Source organism: Acanthisitta chloris, unplaced genomic scaffold, assembly GCF_000695815.1.
Source record: "Acanthisitta chloris isolate BGI_N310 unplaced genomic scaffold, ASM69581v1 scaffold4504, whole genome shotgun sequence".
Lineage (NCBI taxonomy): Eukaryota > Metazoa > Chordata > Aves > Passeriformes > Acanthisittidae > Acanthisitta > Acanthisitta chloris.
In genome coordinates this window covers 17,449-38,486 of record NW_008669702.1, presented here as the reverse complement: position 1 = coordinate 38,486, position 21,038 = coordinate 17,449, and the positions used below count along the sequence as shown (strand labels likewise).

Here is a 21,038-nt window from a genome sequence, read left to right as displayed (position 1 = left end):
AGCAGGAATTCTTTGCTCCTCTTCCTTCAGCTTTTCTTGTTTCTCTCTCATTTTCAACTCTTGTTCTTTTAACCTTTCTTCTCTTCTCTTACGTATCCTAATAGTAAGGAGGATACAGAAAACCAGTTGTCATTAATCTAACAATCTGATCTGTCCACATATTTTTTCTTTTATACTAAAACATCATCCAAAAATAGCAGTAATGTGGGAAAGCACACTTAGCACAAGAAAGATTCACGCCTGTCCAGGGTTTCAAGAAACCACCATAAAACAAACACTATTATTGTTTTTCATATTCCTTCTAAAACCGTGGAATGAATCTTATTTGTAGCAACAAAATTTAGATTTCCATATCCTAATTTCACCTTGCTGCTGCTGCCTCTCTTTCTTTGCGATGCTGTTCTGCCTTCAGCTCTCGAAACTCCTGTTTTGCTTGTCGTAGCACATCAACAGAGTCCTCAATGAAATCTCGAGTGGAGACCAGAGTCAGAAGTTTCCCACAGAGAGCATGAAGGATTTTCATCTTTTCTCCTAATAAAATTCAGACTCATGTTTATATTTCATTACACAACTGATAACTAGGCTTGCTCTTACACAGTCCAGACTGGACTTGTTCTCGCTCAAGAACAACAGTGAAACATCTGTAGCACACCAGCTGCACTTGCAAAGAGGCATTTCCTGAAATACCTGCTTTGCTCAGAGAGGCAAGCCTTTCTTTCTAATTTATTAACTTTTCCCACCAGAAGTAGTAAAATGCATTATTATCTTCAAAACAGAGATAAAAGAACAGTAGATAGGAATTAATTTTTTGGTCATTTCAAATAATGAACAAGAGACCCAAACCAGAACAGCAATAAAAGCAGGAGCTGCATCAAACACTTCAATGCTTTTCCCAGAGAGATCCTCTCCTGCAAGTAAAACTAACATTTTAAAAATGGGACTAAAAGCAACCTACTCAGAAGTAATAAGACTGCCTAGCCCTGCAGATGTGGTGGGACCTGCTTATGGGGGCTGAAGCCTAAATTAATCTGTGATATTCTATGATACAGTAAATTTTGACCATTGTTGGTCTGAAGCAGTTACAAAATTGATCACTTAATCTTTAATTAAGTTAATCTATCTTTAACATGTATTGTCTTTTATTACCTGGCAACAAATCATACACTGAGGTACTTGAAAGCTTCTTCAAGAGACCAGGATTACTTAGTCTCAGCTCCATACAGGCATCATCAGTGGCATCAAACCCTCCTCGCTTCTGGTAACGGTATTTTGCATTGGCTGATGTTACATCAGCACCTGATGCTAGAATGTGAAGTCTGAGAATCTCAGAAAGAGTGCAGCTATCAAGATCCAAGTTTTTCAAATTGCAGCCTACAGTTGAGAAGAATGAACAGTTATTTTAAATAGACATTTAAGTGCATAAAAATATTTTAAAAGTGCTTTAAAATACACAGCAAAATAAGAACAGTAACAAAAGAAGTGAAACCCACACATACCCTGATGTAACTGGGGCCATGCAGCTGCCAAAGTTGCAACTGCAGACAGTGCAGATTTTGTGGGGTCTGCATCTTCATCCAAAGCCTCTGTTAAATCTTTAAGGAAATAAACACTTTATTCTAGTGCAAATTAAAACTTGTACTGTGGAGGGGAGGAAAGGAAGCCGTGTTTTAAAAGTTGCAGACAAAGCGAAAAGAGGGCCAATATTTACAAAGCATCAATGTATTCAAACTCAATTCAACATCCAAAGAAAAATTTACATATCTTTAAATGCAACTAAATTAATCCTACTAAAAGCCAAGGCCATGCACCACATGCTCTATGCTATCCTCCCTACACATAAGCTGTTAAAGCAGCCACAACACACAAAACATGCACAATGGCAACATAAGAGAGCAAAAACAAATGCATAAACAGACTCAAAAGCACAAACAAGTAACAATGCAAGAACACCTGTATTTCCTGCCCTCAAATTAACCGTTACTTCCTACCATAATTTTGGTTTTAGGAAACAAAATCCAAACCAATGACGTATTTTGATACTGGTTATCTGCATTCACCATACACTTTTTATCTCTAACTCCAATACAGCCTGCTCTGCACAAACACAGTTACTAAGTCGTTACGAAGAAACCGTATTTCACTAAAACAAGCACCTGCACTTACTATGGAGCATCAGGCATAAGCAAACAGACCAGGAAAGCAGGGAAGTGAAAGGCAGAAACAGAAAATTCCTGTTTCTTTGACAGAAGTCTCCTCAGCACTTACAGGTATTTCTCCAGAGGGTTGCCAGAGTTTTTTCAGCATTGTATGCTTCAACAATTTCACTTTATTCAGATCCAAATAATTAAGCAGTTAAAAGTCACCAAGTCAATAACAAGACACAAATCCAAACTAAGACTACATAAAATGCAAATCCACAACAGTCTTGTATTATGACTAATGTTTCAAAACTCACTCAGACACTGCAAAATTAACCTCTGTACCTCCTCCATCACTGTATCTTTATGACACGGTTTGAGAAAATACTGTACATCCCAAACCCCCACACCCATGTTTTCTCTGCTGCAGAAACACTGCCTGCACAGAATTTAACTGAATATGCTGGCTGACCCTAGTTTGGTTAGCCAGAATTACCAAGCCAAGAACATGTAATTCTTCTACAGGAAAATGATGTCTCAGTAAGAGTGACAAGAAATCAAAGTTCCAAGGCAAGTAAACTTTAATAGATGAAGTGCCTTACCCACAGCTCTGCTAAATTAGAAATAAAATGGCAGATTTTTGCAGTTGTCAGCCCCATGGAGTCAACTTAAAATACAAAAATTACATTAAAATATTTCTCATCAGTTCTATGAATAATGAAGAATCTAATCAATTATTCTATGATTACCTGACAATGGAATCCTTGCTTCTATCGCTAAAGCAATGCTCTCAGTAGTTAACAAATACAGTTTAATTGCTAAATTCAACAGTAATTAGAATACAGTCTAAATTTGTTAACATTATATCAAATCTAACTTTATTCAATGAACATGAGCAGCCTCTATTGCTGAAGATAGTGCCCATGTTTTATATAAAGATAACTTGTAAATCAGACAGAAGTCTTAAGCATGAGAATAGAGAGTCTTCAAGGGAGTAATTAAAGGAACCTTCCTGTACCTTACACATCTGTTTTATGGGGACACCATGGAATGCACTTGACCTCAAATGGGGAATGCTCTTATGCTCCTATCTACCTCTAATAAAATAAAGACTAGCAGGAAGGGTCAGAGTTTCTCCTTTAACTATTCAGCAAATCTGGCAGTCCATAAAAGCAGGAGCACATAAATTTGTAACAAAGCCTGCACTTCCTTCTGATCAGTGGTTAGTGCGTACCAAATGCCCCCGAAAATGGAGGCAGCTTCAGCCTTAGCACACACGCCAAAGGCACAGGGACTGTGAGACCCGTTACTGAAAAGGCAGACACATGGTAACATCTAGGAGCTGGGGATGCATACTTCTGGGATTTCAAGGACAATGAAGATTGAATTTTCCATCACAGTTGTGCTGGGGAGTTTTAGCTTTCAATCTAGCTAGGTCCAGATAGTTTCTTTTTTACAGATACAGATAAAGACCTTTGAGAAGACTTAGGAAAATGACTTGTTTCTTCACCCTCGGGAGAAACATGTAACAGTGCTGAAGGAAGAGGAGGAAGGTGAAGATGCTTCACATACCTCCAAAACATAAGCAGTGCTGTTAAAAGCTTATTATGCTCTGCTGGATGCAATTGTAGTAACAATGAGCTTCCTTTTCCTCTATTCCCCTCAGAGCCTCAGCTCCATGCCCAGTTTAAAGCTTTAATTTCAGGTAAAAGAGAAAAACAAGCCCATTTACATACAATATCCATGCATAATGAGACAAGGTTAAACAAAGGAATGCCATAAATCATGCAGCTTAAAAGTTAATTCCAGTGCAATTTCAGCTTTTCAGCAGTAAAATAAGGATCTGACCTTTGGTCTCAGCATCAGCTATTTGATCTTTGGCCACTTCCTCTTCCTCTTCGGCCATTGCCTGAAAGATGGCAGTCAGGAAGAAAAACAGCAATTCACATAGTGGGCCTTCAGTGTCATTTCCTACAAGAGCTTCCTCTAAAACCTCTGTGAATAAAGTTTAAGAATCGTCACTTTTGCCGCAAAGTTGGAAAACAATTATGTATTGAAGAACGAAAACACTTTTTCCCCTTCAGGTACGATAATCAAGTTATTTTTCCATGATCTACTGCATATATTCCTAAGGTGATGGTGTCAGAAAGACTGCTGACAAAACAATATTGGTTTTTTAATATGTAACTGCAAGAATAAAGTACAAGTAGGTATTTTAATAAATAGAGTAACAGCATGCACATTGAAATTAATTTTGATTTCACAAACACTGCAGAGTTGACTGTGAAGTTAAAACTGGACTGATTTGCCTGTTTAAGCACTGACATTTGTATTAAAGGTCCACAGAAAATTTTGTAGCACTGGTACTTGGATGCACACCACAAAACTGGGGCACCTTGCCACAGAAACAAGAACTTGCCTAAAGTCACTCCTTCAGGAAATTCATCTTGAAGATCAAAAAGTTCCCCAAAAGCATGTAAAAACTCCAAAACCATCAGAGCATCACCAAAGATCTCAGGAGGAAGTCTTGTCTTCACTGGCATTGGAATGGGAAGTTCCTGCAATCCAAATGGGACAACTTAAGATTGTATTTGGTTTCTGCAGAGTAAACAAGTGATTAAAACCAAACAGTCTGTGACTCTAAGGAATGTCTCTGTTGGGTTTCTTTACATTTTACTGAAAAGAATCCTCCAAGACACATTATCAGTTATCACTGTCACATCTGTGGTAGGACTAATTTCAGAAACCAAAGAGCATGCAACTTCAATGTAAATCTCTTGAGAAAAAAAAGTTGATTCATGAAGTTTGTATTTTTGTTAAAGGAATGCAAACCCACTACAAGTTAACAGCATTGGCTGTCAAGATTTTTCCTTCAGACCTGTATTATTTCACAAGCGTTTTGAATTTCAGTTTGCTGAACTCTCCAGACAAGCAAAAATAAATATACTCTTAAAAGTTACTAGTGATGTCTTGCAAAGACAAGCAAACAAAACCCCAACATGTTCATATAAAAAACACACCCTTCTAATACTAGGACATGCAAGACCATGTCTAATGACTGGATGCTCTGGTATTGGTTTTTTTGCATTGGTAAGGCAGTTACGGTAGCTGCTTGTTCCCTATGCAGACTTAGTACAACCTGTAAAGTTTTTTTGGAGGCTGAAAACGAAGATGCAGACAAGCCTATTATGGAATATACATTACATGACAGCAGGTGATTTGCAGCCCCTAGCATGCCAGTCAGATCTAGGGTTGCTTCTGCATTATGGAATCTAGCTTGGCGACCCTGTAAAGTACAAGTTCAAGCTATTCCAAATTCAATCCTACCTTAAGATCATCACACTCCATATCTTCTCTAGGTTTACTCCACTGTTTCAGGTATTCCACGTATTTTCTTTTTTCTTCACGCAGCTTCTCTCTTTCCTGAAAAAATGTCACAATTGTGTATAAAATACTGTTAGGTGGCAATTACTATTGCAGTTTCTAAAACTGCACCACTTACTAGTCAAACACACTGAAAAGCAATACATCATATTTAATCAGAACGAAACAATTTTCATTTTGTTTAAAATGATACTGGCAAAAGTGTTTAAATGCAGTAATACTTTGTTGGATTAGTTTTTGGCTTTGTTGGATGGTGTTTTGGGTTTTGTTTTTAATGGAAGTGGTGAGGAAAAAAACAGCTAAAAATTAGAATATTTATGAAAAAGTTGCCACAAAAAAAGATCATCAGATTAAGACAGGGAATGTGGCTGGGGCAAAGTATAGTGGAATATATGATTTCTTCATATTCAAAGTGATAAAAAGTTATTAACCAATTTCCATCCAAAGACAATCCACAAGGAAACCCACAACCATTTGACATGCTGTGAATCCGATGCAGTAGAGCTGACAACCATCAAATCAAATCAATTATATGCATTACTGGCAAAAATAACCCAACCCACATTACCTCAGAAGTAAGTTCAAATTCAAAGTGAACTTTCTGTCAAGTAAAATTCTAGAGAATGTTATCTGGAAATACAAACCCATAATCATGTCTTAAAACTGCCTATTCTTCTAAAAGGCATTTTTTCTAGGCACAGAAAACAGTTAATGGAAAATAACTTGAAGCAGATAGCAACAAAGAAACAAGAGAACTAGAAAGCCATTATACTGTTCCTATATGAAACACACATACTTCAAATGCCTTACTTTTTCCTTTTGTATTTTGAGTCTCTCTTTCTCTTCTTTCTTCTTCATCCTTTCTTCTTCCACAATCTTCTTTAATTCTTCTCTCTTTTTTTCCTTATCTTCTTTCTCCTTTTTCTTAGCTTCAATAGCATTTGCCTTCTCTTGTTTTAATTTAGCTCTTTCAAAAGCTATGAAAGAAAAACAACCCAGTTACTCTTTGTTTTACAAAATGTTAGTTTTAACAGCTAAATACACTTTATAATTACCATATGAAAAAGATATTGTTATGAAGCCTGAATTGTTTCTATGCCAACGAGAAATTCAAACACCTGAAAGTTCTTTAGAGAATCCGAGTTTTAAGCCTAAGTATTGGGCATGTTTTACAAGGCTGTCTTCAGCTAAATTTATCTGGCTTTATGAGTATACAGAAGTTTATTACTTATTTATTGGTTCCTATCCAGTGACACAGAGAGATGAGAACTTATTCCAATCACATATAATTACAGCAACATATTTAGCAATGACTGCTTAGTAAAAGCAAGTCACAACCAGGTGTGGCACACAGCCATGAATATTTGTGACATCAATACATTTGAAACCTATGTAATATTTCAGTGTGTTTTTATCAGGTTTACATCAGTTACACACTTTAAGCTGAACTTTAATTGGTAATAAATGTTATTGCCTGAGGAGATGCAGATTTCTTTGTAGTCATCCGCAGAAGAACAGCAGGATACAAATTTCTACTTTCTCTGGACAGACAATGCCTGTCAACCCACACACCGGCTAACAAATAAAAGGGGGTCAAGGGGCTTACCATTTTAATTGAATAAACAAGAAAGCTAGAATCACAAGTGAATGAAGTGAAAAGAGATCCTTACTTCTCTTACTAAGGGGATAGCGCTAAAAAAGGACTTTGATTACATTTTCCTATAAAGTTCTGAAAATGGGTTAGGTTGCTTCTACAGATAGCTACTACACATATAAGCAATGTCTCTCATTGAGCAAACAAAAGCACTGAATCTCATTCCCCAGTCTTCTACAAGCTGAGAAGGCTGATTTTTCAAGGTACTTCGTATTTTGCTACCTTTCCACATCATTAGTGAAGTACTATAGCCACTCTTAAAGAGACACTGAGTGTCAGCAATTGCCATTCCAATTAAACAGGTTTTACAGGTAAAATGTCTCAATTAATATTCTATTACATTAATACAGTGTATTTCAAAGTGTATTTTTAATATTATTATATGGATTGGACCACACTTTTCGAACAACCAATATGACATGTTGCTGGCTTCTAATGAAAGAACTGCATCTTTTTTTAAAATAGTTTATAATCGTGGGCCAACATTGGGCCAAAAATGAACACACAGAACAAGTGTGACACCACAGTATACTTACTATTACTACTTATTTGATGCATTTAGCATTTCGTGTCCTCAACAAAGAACAGAAAGCATTACAAAGTCTGAGTATCAACATGCTCCAACAGCTTTCTAGTAGGTGGCAGAAAATATAAAGAATAAATTTGGACTTTGCTTTTATACAACTTCCTTCAAGGCTGATTGTTCTTTCATCGTTTGAAACTGTATGTTTCAAGAGCATTGGGTTTTGGGGTGCAACAGGGTAACAGAAAGACAAAATTAAGCCAGAGTGTGTCCTAACTAGCCTTCCAGAGGCTGTAGTTTCTTGTCACACAAGAGAGGAAACAGTTTTCATGTTGCCCAGCTATTACCTTGATCTATGCTGTCATTACCAGCACATAAACAACAGATGCTAGTGGTGCAAAAATGTGGACACACAGGTTCAATGCAGAACACGAAACTCTAGTGTACCTTTCTCCTATGGAAAGGCCTAAAGCAGCATCAGACAACTTTGCAGTTATTTAAGTAGATGTTGGAATAGGTAATTTCTAGATGTCCTTGTGATCCTAAAACATACTACAGTCATTGAAATGAGAGGCTGAAACCAGAAGTCCACTAAAATACTTCTATAGATAAAAGCCCTTCCTTAGGAAGGGCATCAGTGCTTGCAATGCAGAAGAGTATCTCCTTGTCTGAGCTCTGTCTCCTCAAGAACACAGACCAGTTTACCTAGCTTAACCTATACAAAAGTCATGTGGGTCCCCTTACTTAATTTGAAACCAAATTGAAATTGATCAGGAACTAAGCCAAAATAATTCAATCAGTCCAAATTAAAAATCAAGTGATTTGTGCTCTTTTAATCAGAAAAAATTGTAATCTTGCAGAATGTTTACACATGTTTTAAGTAACTACACACAGATATCTTCAGAAAAACTTAAGATTATCTTTCTTAAACTTTAAAAGAATACATAACAATTCATTCTAAACTTGTAAGAATCCTTGAGATAGTTTTTCCATTTACGGATTTTCCTCATACAACAAACTGATCTGTGTTACATGTTCATGTTTTGACATACCTTCAGCAGGTAAAATTTATACCTCACTTCTGAACTTTCACAAGAATTTATTTAGCTCTTTATTTGAAATAGAAATCAACACAGATGAACCACAGGCTTCCTACACTTCCCCAGTTTAGTAAATTCAAAAGGATAAAATCAGGAAATAACCATTCTAACCACTGAAAGGATCTGTGTTACATGTTCATGTTTTGACATACCTTCAGCAGGTAAAATTTATACCTCACTTCTGAACTTTCACAAGAATTTATTTAGCTCTTTATTTGAAATAGAAATCAACACAGATGAACCACAGGCTTCCTACACTTCCCCAGTTTAGTAAATTCAAAAGGATAAAATCAGGAAATAACCATTCTAACCACTGAAAGGAGCTCTTTGCAATTGTGCCAGTGCTACTCTTTCCTTTGAAAGGTACAACCCCAAAAATACTCTTAATTATGGCTCTCAAACCTGCAAAAACTGGTTCTACTAGTCATAGGACTAAACCTCAACTTACCCATTGCCTGCATATCTTCTTTTTGTTTCTGGAACCTTGTCTTTTCCCTGGATACTTTACTTTTGTTTCCCTGGGTGTTTCGTTTAGTAGGAATATCGTCTCCCTGATAGAGAATTTCAAGGGGGAGAGGGGAAAAAAAAAATATAGTAACTACAGTGAAATGACCAGCAAAAAATATTCCAAATTTTCCAACTGCTCTCTAGAACACAATAAAGTACTTTAGAGCACTAAGATACTTTGTGTTTAAACACAGGCAAGTGACATAAGTGTATCAGAGGACAAGTGACATAATTGTATCTAAGAATTCAAATTAAAGCTTTTCAGCAAATTATTAATCCCAGAAGGGACAAGTACTCTACATGTCTTCACAACACACTGAAAAACTAGTTTCTTGATGGGATCACAGAAATAAAGATAAAAATAAAATAACTTATCAAGTATGGTCCTTTTACCAGCTTAACTATAAAGCAATTACTTTAATAGCAATTATGTAATATATCCCAATTAATCCTCAAAGAAAAAAAGCACAATGTCAACCTTAGATTCCAACTGTTCTGAAAGCTCAGACAAATGGAAGAACTTAAAAGACTAGGCTGCTGTGTCTTCACTTGAAATTAAAAAATGTAACTACTTACAAGACTGGTAGATGGCCTTTTTGGAGGTCGCCCTCGACGTCTGCTTGCAGGACTGAAGATAAATGTGGGTGGGTCATCAGGAAAGAAGTAGGAGAAATTTTGTCCTGCTAGATTATATTTTTCAATTGATGATGCCTTAGTAAGAAAGAGGAAAATATATTCATTGTGAAATTCTAACCTTTTCATAAATATAAGCTAATTAAAAAAATCATTAATCAGACAAGAAAAGTAACCAGATTCACAACTGATTAACTCAGGATAAGAAATAAAGCTCTGAAATAGTTTAAGTGTAGAGTTAATTTACCAAGTAGATAATAGTGTATGCAGCACGCACCTGAAAACAGAATTTGGCCTCATTTGCTAAGATGTTATTTTTTTAGCAAACACAGCTGGACACAGTCTTCTCAGCAAGTTACTGATATATGTCAAGACTACCTTCTAGCGGATAGAGCCAGAAAATTAATTTATCAAAGAACTACGTAATCCTCTATTACATTTATTTCTGTAGGAGGATCATTACAAACTGACAGCTTGGACGAAGTTTCTTTTCAAGTCTACTTTCTCAACCTGATGACTTCAGGAAGTCTGCCCTTATCAGGAAATACAGATGAGGATACAAAGGAGACATTCCAAATAGGACATGTGAGTGAAATGCAAGGCAATCAGCAAGAGGACAAGGAGACTCCACTGAAAGCCCAAACGAGCGAAGATGACAAGTGCACACAGAGACAGAATATAACAATCTTCCTGAGGCCCCAGAAAGCATCACTAATAAATCAGTAATCCTTGATGTGTTACAGTGAGCTGGGTCAACATGATCAGGAACAAGCCCAAGGAAGGGCATGGTTTATCCCTTTCAGCATTATTTTCTCTTATTTCCATTGCTTTAAAAGAGCCAGACTCTAAAGTTATAAACTAGAAATTAATTGCTTTTGTTGTTTTCCACAACTTTCAGAGGCAAGGCTCTCACTGACGCTCCCTTTTCTTCCTGTGCAGAATGAGCAGTTACACAGCTGTAAGAGCATTCATCTTAAGACATCAAATACCAGACCCAACAAAAAGACATGCTACTTTCTGAAAACAAGGAGATAACAAGGATTTCAGGGTCAAGGCTGCAGTACACAGTGAAGGAGTTCAGGATCTCCTGTGATACAGCAAGCAAGACAAGGGAAAATTCTGCCTACATGGTAAGTGTGGGAAAAGCTCCTCAGTTCCCTGAGCACAAGGAAACAAATTCTCAGTCATTGTGTGCCAGGTAAGATGTGAACTTTAGTGTGAACTTGTACAAAGCGTCACCATATATTGCCACATAAGATGACAAAAATATGCCTATTCAACATCTAAGGCCTCATGAAAGCCCACTCTAGCCACCTGAACTCTTTGGTACTTCTGTCTCACTGGAGATCGGGAGACTGAATTCAATCTACCATAAAATATTTTCCAGCTAAAAGTATTACAACAGAATAGTATTGGCTTATTGTATCAAAATAGAAACAGTTCGTTTTCATTTGACTTAGAAATACCAGCTGTATACCCTGAAGAATGAAAACAACTCGTGTTAGACTACGCAAGAATGTGTTATGTTTAGTTTTGGAAAAGTCAAATACTAACTCAATATATGACAGTTACAACAAGCTACATTTGATGCAGTTAAAAAAAAGCAGCTCTGGGCAGCTAGTAGAGAAGACCACACAAAAATACTAAGAAGGGTCAATATTCTATCCCACAAATTATTCCTTCTTACTTACCTTAATTTTAATGACTCCATCCTGTGGTTCACAGTGTTGTTTCAGAAAAAGTTTAAGTCTATCACGAGAAAAGAGATGTTTCCTTCGGCTGTGTTAGAAAGAAAGGTAGTATTATCAACTAACACTTTTAATGATTGTTTAAGCACAGCTGAAAATCTGTGCAAGAATACACATAACAGACCACGATTGACCATTTTCGTAATATTTATATATATAAAGCCCCTACTACTGTAACTAACAGCTGTTCTTTGCAACTCCAACTGAATTAAAAATTTCCTTATGAATCAAACAAAACCCAAGTAATATTAAACAACTGGTTTATGCATCTGCAAGTTTTATTTTTAAGATCCTGGTATGTCCTCTTCTATGCACACATACAGATAAACTTCACAGCCTCTTTGCCTATGGCAGATCCTCCAAATATTTCTTAAAATTCCCAAACAAAACTGAAGTTTGATTGTTTCAGGAGTGAAAACAAACAAGCAAACAAGGACAGTGCGACAGCAGCATTCACATCTCTCTCAAGGGCATGCAAGCCAACAAGTGAGAGAGGTGAATCACACACTGCTCAGTCAGGCTGCAACACTCCTTGCTACAGGACAGTGTGCACTCCAAATGGTTCCTGGCATTCCATGGAACCCATACTGCTTCATGGGAAGGAAAAAATTAACTACACAGGAGGAGTTAATGAAAAAATGAATCCTGATTTATGCTGGAACTAAATGACTTCAAATCACTTAAGTCTGTTTTCACAGTGTCCAGTTTATAAAGTTCTGATGCACAACCTACTCTAAACACTTATTTTAAATAAATTCAAGACAAAAGTGCTATTTAAGAAACAAAAAAATCTTTGTAGCTTTCTATTTTAACATTAGTTGATTGCCAATGTCTGCTCCAGCATTTCAAATCTGCAATGCTACCAGAGAGACAGAGCTCACAATGCCAGCAGCTCACTGATATTACAAAATAGGGTTCTCAAACTTTTTTCCATCCACTCTATCAAATACAACAGTAGTCAGAGGTATCAGAGGCCACAGCATCTGTGTCTCATCAGTGTACCAATGAAAGCAGAGACTTGCAAGGAGTTGGTAATGCTAATTTATGTGTTAATGCTAGTAAAGCTTGGAATCCTTGTTACAGAGAACCTGTACCACTGCTTTTAATTAATAGCTCTATCCTTGTTTTAAAATGCCATTTTATATCAAAAACATCTTACACAACTCACAGTTATAAAGCACAATTTTAAGTTTCATATACTAATTTTTACCTTAGTTGAGATGCTTTAACAATAACAGGTTCATATAGGTGTTTTTTAATAGGTTGGACTTTGTATTTAAACAAAGAAGGATCAATTATGGCTTTCTTTTCCCTTAAAAAAAAAAAAAAAAAAAAAAAAGAATAATTGATAAGTTTACATTCACACAACATCAACCTTTTATACTGTACACATTTAATAGATTTATATGCCTACACAACAGACTTCTTGAAAACACCCAGCTGTATTTAATACAGGCTGCAACTTCCACTGGTACCAAAGAACGTATTAACTTGTGCCAACTTTTCTGCTACTAGATTAAATCTGCATCAAAACCAGTTCCTGCAAGCAACAGGAAAAGGGACAGGGATGTTGGTTTTCCTTACAGGGAAATGGGAGATAAGAAAGGTAGGAAGAACAAAGAGAGAAACAACCGATGATACATCCCTATCTTTCAGAACACTGTCTCCTTAATATTCCTACTACTCGTGATGGCAACAGGAAGGCAGGAAAAAGGAGAAAAATATGAGGAAGGAATCCAAAAGACAGAGTTAAATAAAATGAATCAAAACAGGCACCTAGAGCTACTGATCACATTGCAAAACAAGTAAAAAGCACCTAAAATATTTTTCTGAAATACCAGTTAGAAGAAATACCCTCACCAACATTCTGAAAATAACAGAACTCGTAAGACAATACATCTACACTTTAAAATAAATGCTTATCAAATTACATGTTTCATTGCCAAAGTGCAGTTCCCTGTTATAGCTATCTCTACAGAGAACTAGTGGTTTTTTCCCTGATGGAGAATATTTCTTCTGTTTCAGCACAATAGTAACTGTTTTTCATACCCATTCCTAGGAGTGTAACACTCAGGTTTGGTGTGCTAGCAAAACAAAGATTCACTCCTTTAAAAGGCAAAGAGAGGAGGTTTGCCATAGACAATATACTTTAAAGAGTGGTGTATTTATGGATGAGCTCACAAACAGAAGTAAAATAATGAGACTCTCTAAATAATGTTGCATTTTGCTATTAAACAACAGAACTAACTCTAATCAATTAGAGTTCTACTGCTTTATTAGGAACAATTAAACCATCATCTTATTCCATGAGTAAGTAAAACAAAGCAATTCAGTATATCCACCGGTAAGATTTCAACATCGCTACGTAAGTTTGTTAAGAGAGCCTTTGTATTTTTGTCATACCAAGACTTGGTCTTCCATGACCAAGACAGGAAAACTAAAGTAATGCAGGCTGCCCCTAGGAATTTCTGGATAGTACAAGATACAAGCTTGCTCCTTGCCATCCAACCCTGCGTTTCTAGCCCTTTAGTCCAACAGGCTGAAGAATGACCCAAATAAAGAGTGTTCAGATACAAAATAAAAGGCATCAGAGTACCAATGTTGTATCAAAAGTATATTAGCTTATTTATATATTTTGAATAGATTCTAAGCTCCAATACTGTCTGCAATCAAATTCATGGTCCAAAGAATATTAAAATATTCTACTGTTGTATCGTTCGTCTTTACTTTTTTGTTTGAGTAAATCTTTATCTTGACTTCAGTGGATCATATATAATAGCCTAATCCTAATTTCCAAACACACTGGCTTTTTCTGCTTAGTTTCTGTGTTTCCAGTTATTATCCCAAGAACTAAATGCATTCCTGAAATCCTCCTCCATAAATCCAAATTTAAAGTCAAAATTTTACTTACTGCAGAACGTGAAGAAAAAGGTGATTCTGTACAGACAGAATGCTTTGAAAATTATATAGCTCATCTAGTAGCTTTGGCATAAAAGTAATAATATTTTTGTTATATTTTACTTTATAAAGCATTATATAAAACACATGAGATTCCTTACAGCAGGTCCTCACAGCACAGCTCTGACAGACCACCAGATAGAGGAATAAATACAGAGTGTTTTGCAATTTAGTAGATAAAAACTGGAACTGACTCACTCACATTACACTAGTTTCTACTGCACTCAAGTAAACATGGCTAGCACCTGTGGCAGAGTCTTGCATATTTGAATGAGGTTATACTGAACTACTGACAGGTAATCTCATCAGGCCTTCAATTACTTCGGCATGCGACCACATGACCTGGATGTGAATTTCCTCTTACAGTACTGCTATGCTATATTCAGGCAGCAAGGAACTAAGGTAGTCTTACCAAGAAACTTCTAAGACCTTAGAATCATTAAGGCAGAAAAAGACCTCTAAGATCATCAAGTCCAACTGTTAACCTGGTACCACCATGTAAACCACTAAACCATATCCCCAAGTGCCACATCCACATGCTTTCTCAACGCTTCCAGGGAGAGCAATTCCACCACTGCCCTGGGCAGCCTATTCCAACACCTGACTTGTACAGTGAAAATGTTTTCCCTAATACCCAATCTAAACTTCCCCTGGTGCAACTTGAGGCCATTTCCTCTTGTCCTATTGCATGTTACCAAGCAGTAGAGGCCAACTGCCACTTTGCTACAACCTCCTTTCAGATAGCTGTTGACAGTGATAAGGTCCTCCCGAGCCTCCTCTTCTGCAGGCTGAACAACACCAGCTCCCTCAGCCTTGCCCTTCTCAGTTACCTTGTCCAGGACATGACTACCAATTCTATCTGGTCTGAGTCTTGCTGGAACTACCTACATCATTTAGAATTAATAGAAGTAGAAAAATTGCACAGAAAAAGACCGACTTAGAGGATCAGAAATGCATCTAAAATGAATGCTGTCCCACTTTTCTAAAAAGAGGCAGGGGGTTTTCTTCTTCTAAGTAAGTTTGGGAATGAAAAAAGGTCACTTGAAGAATGATAGCTAGGTAACAATCCTTCATGGTTTCCTTACACTCCAGTGTAAGCCTTACCCAGAGGTAACCTGTCTGTATACTGATCCCAATAGCAGAGCTGGGCTCTGCACACATTTTAAGGTTGCCACTGACAAGCTGCCCTGTACTGAACAGTAAAAACTGCCCATTTGGAACTGCAAATATTTTCTGGACTCAACTTCAAAAACAAAATAAAGCAACCTGAACGTAGTTAACTACACACTCGTTATATTGCTCCAGGGACAAGATAACAGCTCTTTGCAACAAAATCCTGACTTTGAATCATTTGATGAAGATCTGAAGTTTCCTTTGCTCCAGTATTTTTGGTCTTCCTTTACAATATAAAGTGGCCTAAGACCCACCATCATTATTATCAGATTCAAGGGATGGAGGGGTGAGAGAGGAAGAAAGGACAGATAAGAATTAAACATGAAGAAAGGTTTGTTGTACTGAAGATATTGTATAGATTTAATGACAAGCTATGCCCACACATTTTGACATATCCAGTTCATAATTTCTTCTCCAAATAAGAGTCAGAAAACTAGACTGAAAATGGTAAAAAGCCTGGATGGTAAGGTTCCGCTTACATTATTTTCAAAAACTTTCTTACCTCTTATATCCCAAAATCTCCAGAAACAATTAACCCTTTCTCAAAATTAATTATTCACTTCAAATTGAACAAACATCCAAATTTACTGCTATGAACCAGCCAGAAAACAAGGATAATTTTTTTCTAGTATTTCTGATGATGGTTATTGCTTCACATTACTCATAGCTCTGGCTGAAGGAATGCCATGAATTATTATGTTGCAGCTAGGGTTGTATGCATTTGGTAGTACAAGCCCCTCAAGCTCCATTCTGCTGTTGAATGCTAAAGCAAACACAAGAGTTCAACCTTACTCATAAAAGTCCAGCAGTTTAAGCTATGAGCATTTCTATTTTATGTAACCAGTATCCTATAGCACCAGAGGGTCCCAGTATAAACGGCTTAGTATCTCAGAAGTTTGCTACCTTCTGCTTCATAACCCAAACCTTAGAAGGCAGCCTGCTTTGATGAGGGACTGGAGGAGGGAGAGCATCCTGGCCTTTCTGTCTCCCTGTACCACCCCAACTTTTACTGCAGAACACAATAAAAGAGTCAGCAAGAACACTTGTACAGACTGCATGGCTATTTCTGTCCCACACGGACAGGAGCAGGGTCAGAGGAAGGCTGGGATCTCTAACAACATCTATTTTCAGTTAAGATTCTCTAGCCATACAGATTCTTTAGGAAAAATATTTGCAGATGGCCCATCAATCTGTGCTGTGCTCCCCTCCCCCTCTCTCACAAACACCCCAAGCATCTGCTGTACCATTGTTTAACAGCACTGCAGCTTTGCACAAAGACAGGGTCTCAAAACCTGCAGATTTGCGTGCAGACGGAGGCAGAACTGTTGTTCTGCGCATACCAACTTGACGTCGATCCCAAGGTGACTAACATCCATACTCTCCTCATAAAAAGCAAAATATAGACCCTGAAGGATTAGGGCTGCAAAATGATGTCATCCAGTTCAGTGGGATTTCTTATTGTAATGAGTAATGGCATAAGCAATCTCAGATGCCAATATACAAAGACTGACAACAACGCTTTACTTTCACATACGTTTTACAGGCGCAGCAAATAATACTTTCTAAGTCTGCATATACCCAGAATGTATCTAGGAAATAACTGAAGTGTTACTACATTCTCACATTTGTTATAAATGGACTCACTTAAAACTTCCAGTAAGCATTTTAAAGCCATAAAGAAATTTGCAATTGAAGCTTGTAGCATAAATGTGACTTAGGCATGCCACAGAACAGTGCTTCAAAAGGTTTGCATATTCTCACAGGATTTCCCTAAGAGAAAGAAATCTTCTCTCCCTTCTCTACACTGTCAAAATAATCAGCTGGGGAGAACCACAGACTGACTAGGAGTGCAAGACAGTCCTACTACCAGCTCTGCATGCATGGAAGTGACAGCACTATAACGGGATCAATCCCACAGTCAGCTCAGCACACACTTGCATAATTCCAAGAATAACCTCCTTTCAAATGCCATATGCCTTTTGGAACACTGAGAATGCAATTATTTTCTCAAATATGTAGGACAACTTCATGAACAGCTTAAACACTGCCTTCAAGAGACACATTCAAACATTATTTATGCCATGTTATTTTCCTAGCCAAGTGAGAAGCTCCACCCTAGTTATTCAAGGCATGTCAGGACATGAAGTCCTCATGCATTAATCAATGAGAATAACTTCTGCATCCATGTGACATCTTCAAGTCAGTAACAGTTCATGTAAAGCCTGTATGTTGCTCGATACAAGACTGGGGCCCACTTCACACCCTCTTTCATCATCATGCCTGTGAAGCACATAAATCTTTCTTCCCATTATACTGCCAGGATAAGCTGCATATATAAGCTGAATTACTGGTTGGTAAAGGGATACTCCAAACCAAACACCACAGTTATAGCTAAGAAGTTTTCTTATTTGATGTTATTAAGCTATTCCAGCATATAGAAAGTTCCTCAAGACAAGACACAGTTCTACTGCACCTAAAATAATAATCAAATCCTTTAAATACAATGGCATCTATTTCTATGGACACATGCACAATGAAAAAAGCTTTGTATGTTCTGGGGGTTTTTGAACATAAACACATTAAGACTCTGGGAATACTTTTCAGAGAGCTCCAGTAAAACTGTGTCCTTCTGCTATAAGGCAATCTCAAGTCTGAGCTCCATGATGGAAGTAAAGTAATACCAGACTGTAGAAACAGGGAACATGACTGCATTTTCCAAGCTACAATAGCACAGGTAGTGCAGCACAGGAACTACTGATAGGTACACACAGCTCTTCCACCATCTCCCAACAGGAACACTGTCACTGCAAACAGATTAACCATGGTTATTCTGTAGGTACTCCATTTCTCACAATGCACAGTTCTCCGGTGGATTAGCATAACTGGCACCTGTGAATGTTCAGCTTGTCACCTTCAGCTGTCTGAACACTCACTATCCAAACAGATCAAGTACTTTATTTCAGTCAGACTCTGCTTTAGCCTCATTTCCACCCAGCCCAAATGATTTATACTGTAGAAGTATCATTTACCCATTTTGTGCAGAGCTATTGTGCGTTTCTGAGTCATCACTGTCGCTGATGACAATTGTGTCTCCATCGGCACTGCTGGCGTGGCCATTCGCCATTCCATTGTGATGGGCTGGAGCTATGACTTCCAAAATCTTACACTGCAACCTGAAATAAAACAGACACTTATTCATTAACATCAAAGTCTTTCACTAGTGCAAGGAGTCTAAAGTTGTAGCAGATGTTATTTTAAAAACACATATATAACTGAAGATTGTATTGTCTACTAAATAAGCAAATAACTAAGAGCCTTGTACTGAAATACCAGGCAAAATATTCATTTCATGAGTACTGTCTGGTAAAGGAACAAATTAATCTAGTTACACAGCTATCAGCTTCACTGTTCAGGACAACAAATCAAGTTACTGCTAGAATTACATGTGGTTGTAAATTCCTTTTTCAGTTCTCATTTAAGTAAACCAAAAAGTTAACTTAATGTGTTACTTTAAAACTAGACACCAAAACTTCTACATTTATTTTTATAACCGTCTAAGAAAAGCAAAAGACTTTCAGATCCCAAAGTATTTTTACTTATAAGAGATCATCTTCTACTGCTGTCGATGACCTAAATAAACAAGGCTGAAATGATCATTATGCATCTAATCTTAATAATGGCCCATTTATCTGCTGACACATATTAAGGCTCCATCTGGCATGCACACAATTGACAAAACAAGTCTATTCCTTTGCCATCCTGAATGCTAGTTATAATAGGCAGAATTAACTACATATCAAAAAGTATAATTAATCAACACTTCCTGCTGGGTAACTATATTAGAGCCGGTTCTTAACCACTAACTTCCACCCTTCTCTAGAATTCCATGGTTCATTTTTTTTAGCTTAACATCCAAAAGCCTTGTCTGATTCATGAAAATTAACTATTGTAGTCAATGGATGTTGTCACATACTACCACTAAAAGCTCAAAGAGGGGAGAGAAAGAACACATAATAATTGTCTTCTCTGGGCAGCACTCTCACTTGAAATTAATAAAATGGAGAATACATGAAGTACTGGGCATGAATTAGTGTGGTGTCACACTTACGTTAAAAACAAAAGCCCCCAACAAATTTATGACAGAAATTCTAAGTGCTCTTCTATCTAAACTGAACACTGGCAAAAAGGAAGCAATGTCAAAATATTTTTTGAACGCCTTCTCCTGCAAGCAGACAGTCTATCTAAAACTTGCACACACTGGGGAAGGGGGGGAAAGATGGAAGAGGGAGAGAAGTTGAAACATTAAAATATCCCAGGTAGTATTCACTTGTGAATTTTTCAAGGATGAAGTTAGAGTCTGCAGATGCCCTCCCCAAGCCTCTGCCCAACAGGAAGAGAGCTCCAGGATGCTCCATCAAGTTATGTTATTTAAAAAAATACATGAAAATAATTTAAAAAAGCAAAGTCAACAAAACTATCAACATATTTATATGCTCCTAAAGACAACAATATGACCAATGCCTAATCATCCATGGGGACACTGGAGCTGCTTGCATGCAGAGGCAGCCTGAGCCCACTTGGGCTCGCTGGCCACAGGTCTGTTGCCATTCCAATGCAGCCCACCCCGTTTCCAAAGCTGGCTGGGCTGGGGCTGGAACACACATTCTGCCAGCCAGTGGAGCTCAAGCTAATTAACTGTGGAAATCTAAATAGACTGTGTAAAAAACTAAGAGCGTCTAAGTATAATGGAGATAGAACCTGGAAGCTGTTCACATATAAGTTTAAGTCCAACAAGGCTTATTAAGGTCTGGCCCAGCGCCAGACTCTGAGTGCTATGAGAAAAGTTGGGTCACTACAGTAACTTGGGTTTCCAACATTCGGAAGATCACAGCGACCCCTTCATACTGACTGCATAGATTATTAAGATGGGGTTTTTTTAATCCAAAGATCACCTGCTAAAAAAGACTTCTGAGCAGAATTATATTTGTCTCAGATTATATCTCCCAGAGAGTCCAAGTCAAATTAAACCCCCTTTTCACTGGGAGAAGCAGCGAAAGCATCGCAGCCTGAGGGCGCTGCCCCTCGAGGGCGCTAGGGGGAGCGCGCACACGCCGGCCCGGCGCTCCCAGCGAGACCTCCGGGGACAAAGGCTCCAGCGCACACAGCGGGGGCATCCCCCCGCACCCCAAGCATCCCCCCCCACCCCCCGGCCCTCCCCCC

General features: G+C 37.7%; 1 protein-coding gene across 1 annotated transcript in view; it reads right to left on the bottom strand.

The window, feature by feature from the left end:
- Nucleotides 1–21,038, bottom strand: part of BAZ1A (bromodomain adjacent to zinc finger domain, 1A) — a gene marked incomplete at its 5' end in the record, with an annotated part of 54,678 nt that overhangs the window by 22,176 nt on the left and 11,464 nt on the right. Inside the window, 13 exon segments of the mRNA XM_009073406.1 lie at nucleotides 1–97; nucleotides 366–531; nucleotides 1,147–1,371; nucleotides 1,497–1,592; nucleotides 3,987–4,133; nucleotides 4,558–4,696; nucleotides 5,466–5,561; nucleotides 6,333–6,499; nucleotides 9,248–9,350; nucleotides 9,883–10,017; nucleotides 11,631–11,718; nucleotides 12,898–12,999; nucleotides 18,848–18,991. The exon segment at nucleotides 1–97 is cut by the window's left edge and continues 17 nt beyond it. Coding sequence (XP_009071654.1) covers nucleotides 1–97; nucleotides 366–531; nucleotides 1,147–1,371; nucleotides 1,497–1,592; nucleotides 3,987–4,133; nucleotides 4,558–4,696; nucleotides 5,466–5,561; nucleotides 6,333–6,499; nucleotides 9,248–9,350; nucleotides 9,883–10,017; nucleotides 11,631–11,718; nucleotides 12,898–12,999; nucleotides 18,848–18,991 — 1,705 coding nt within the window.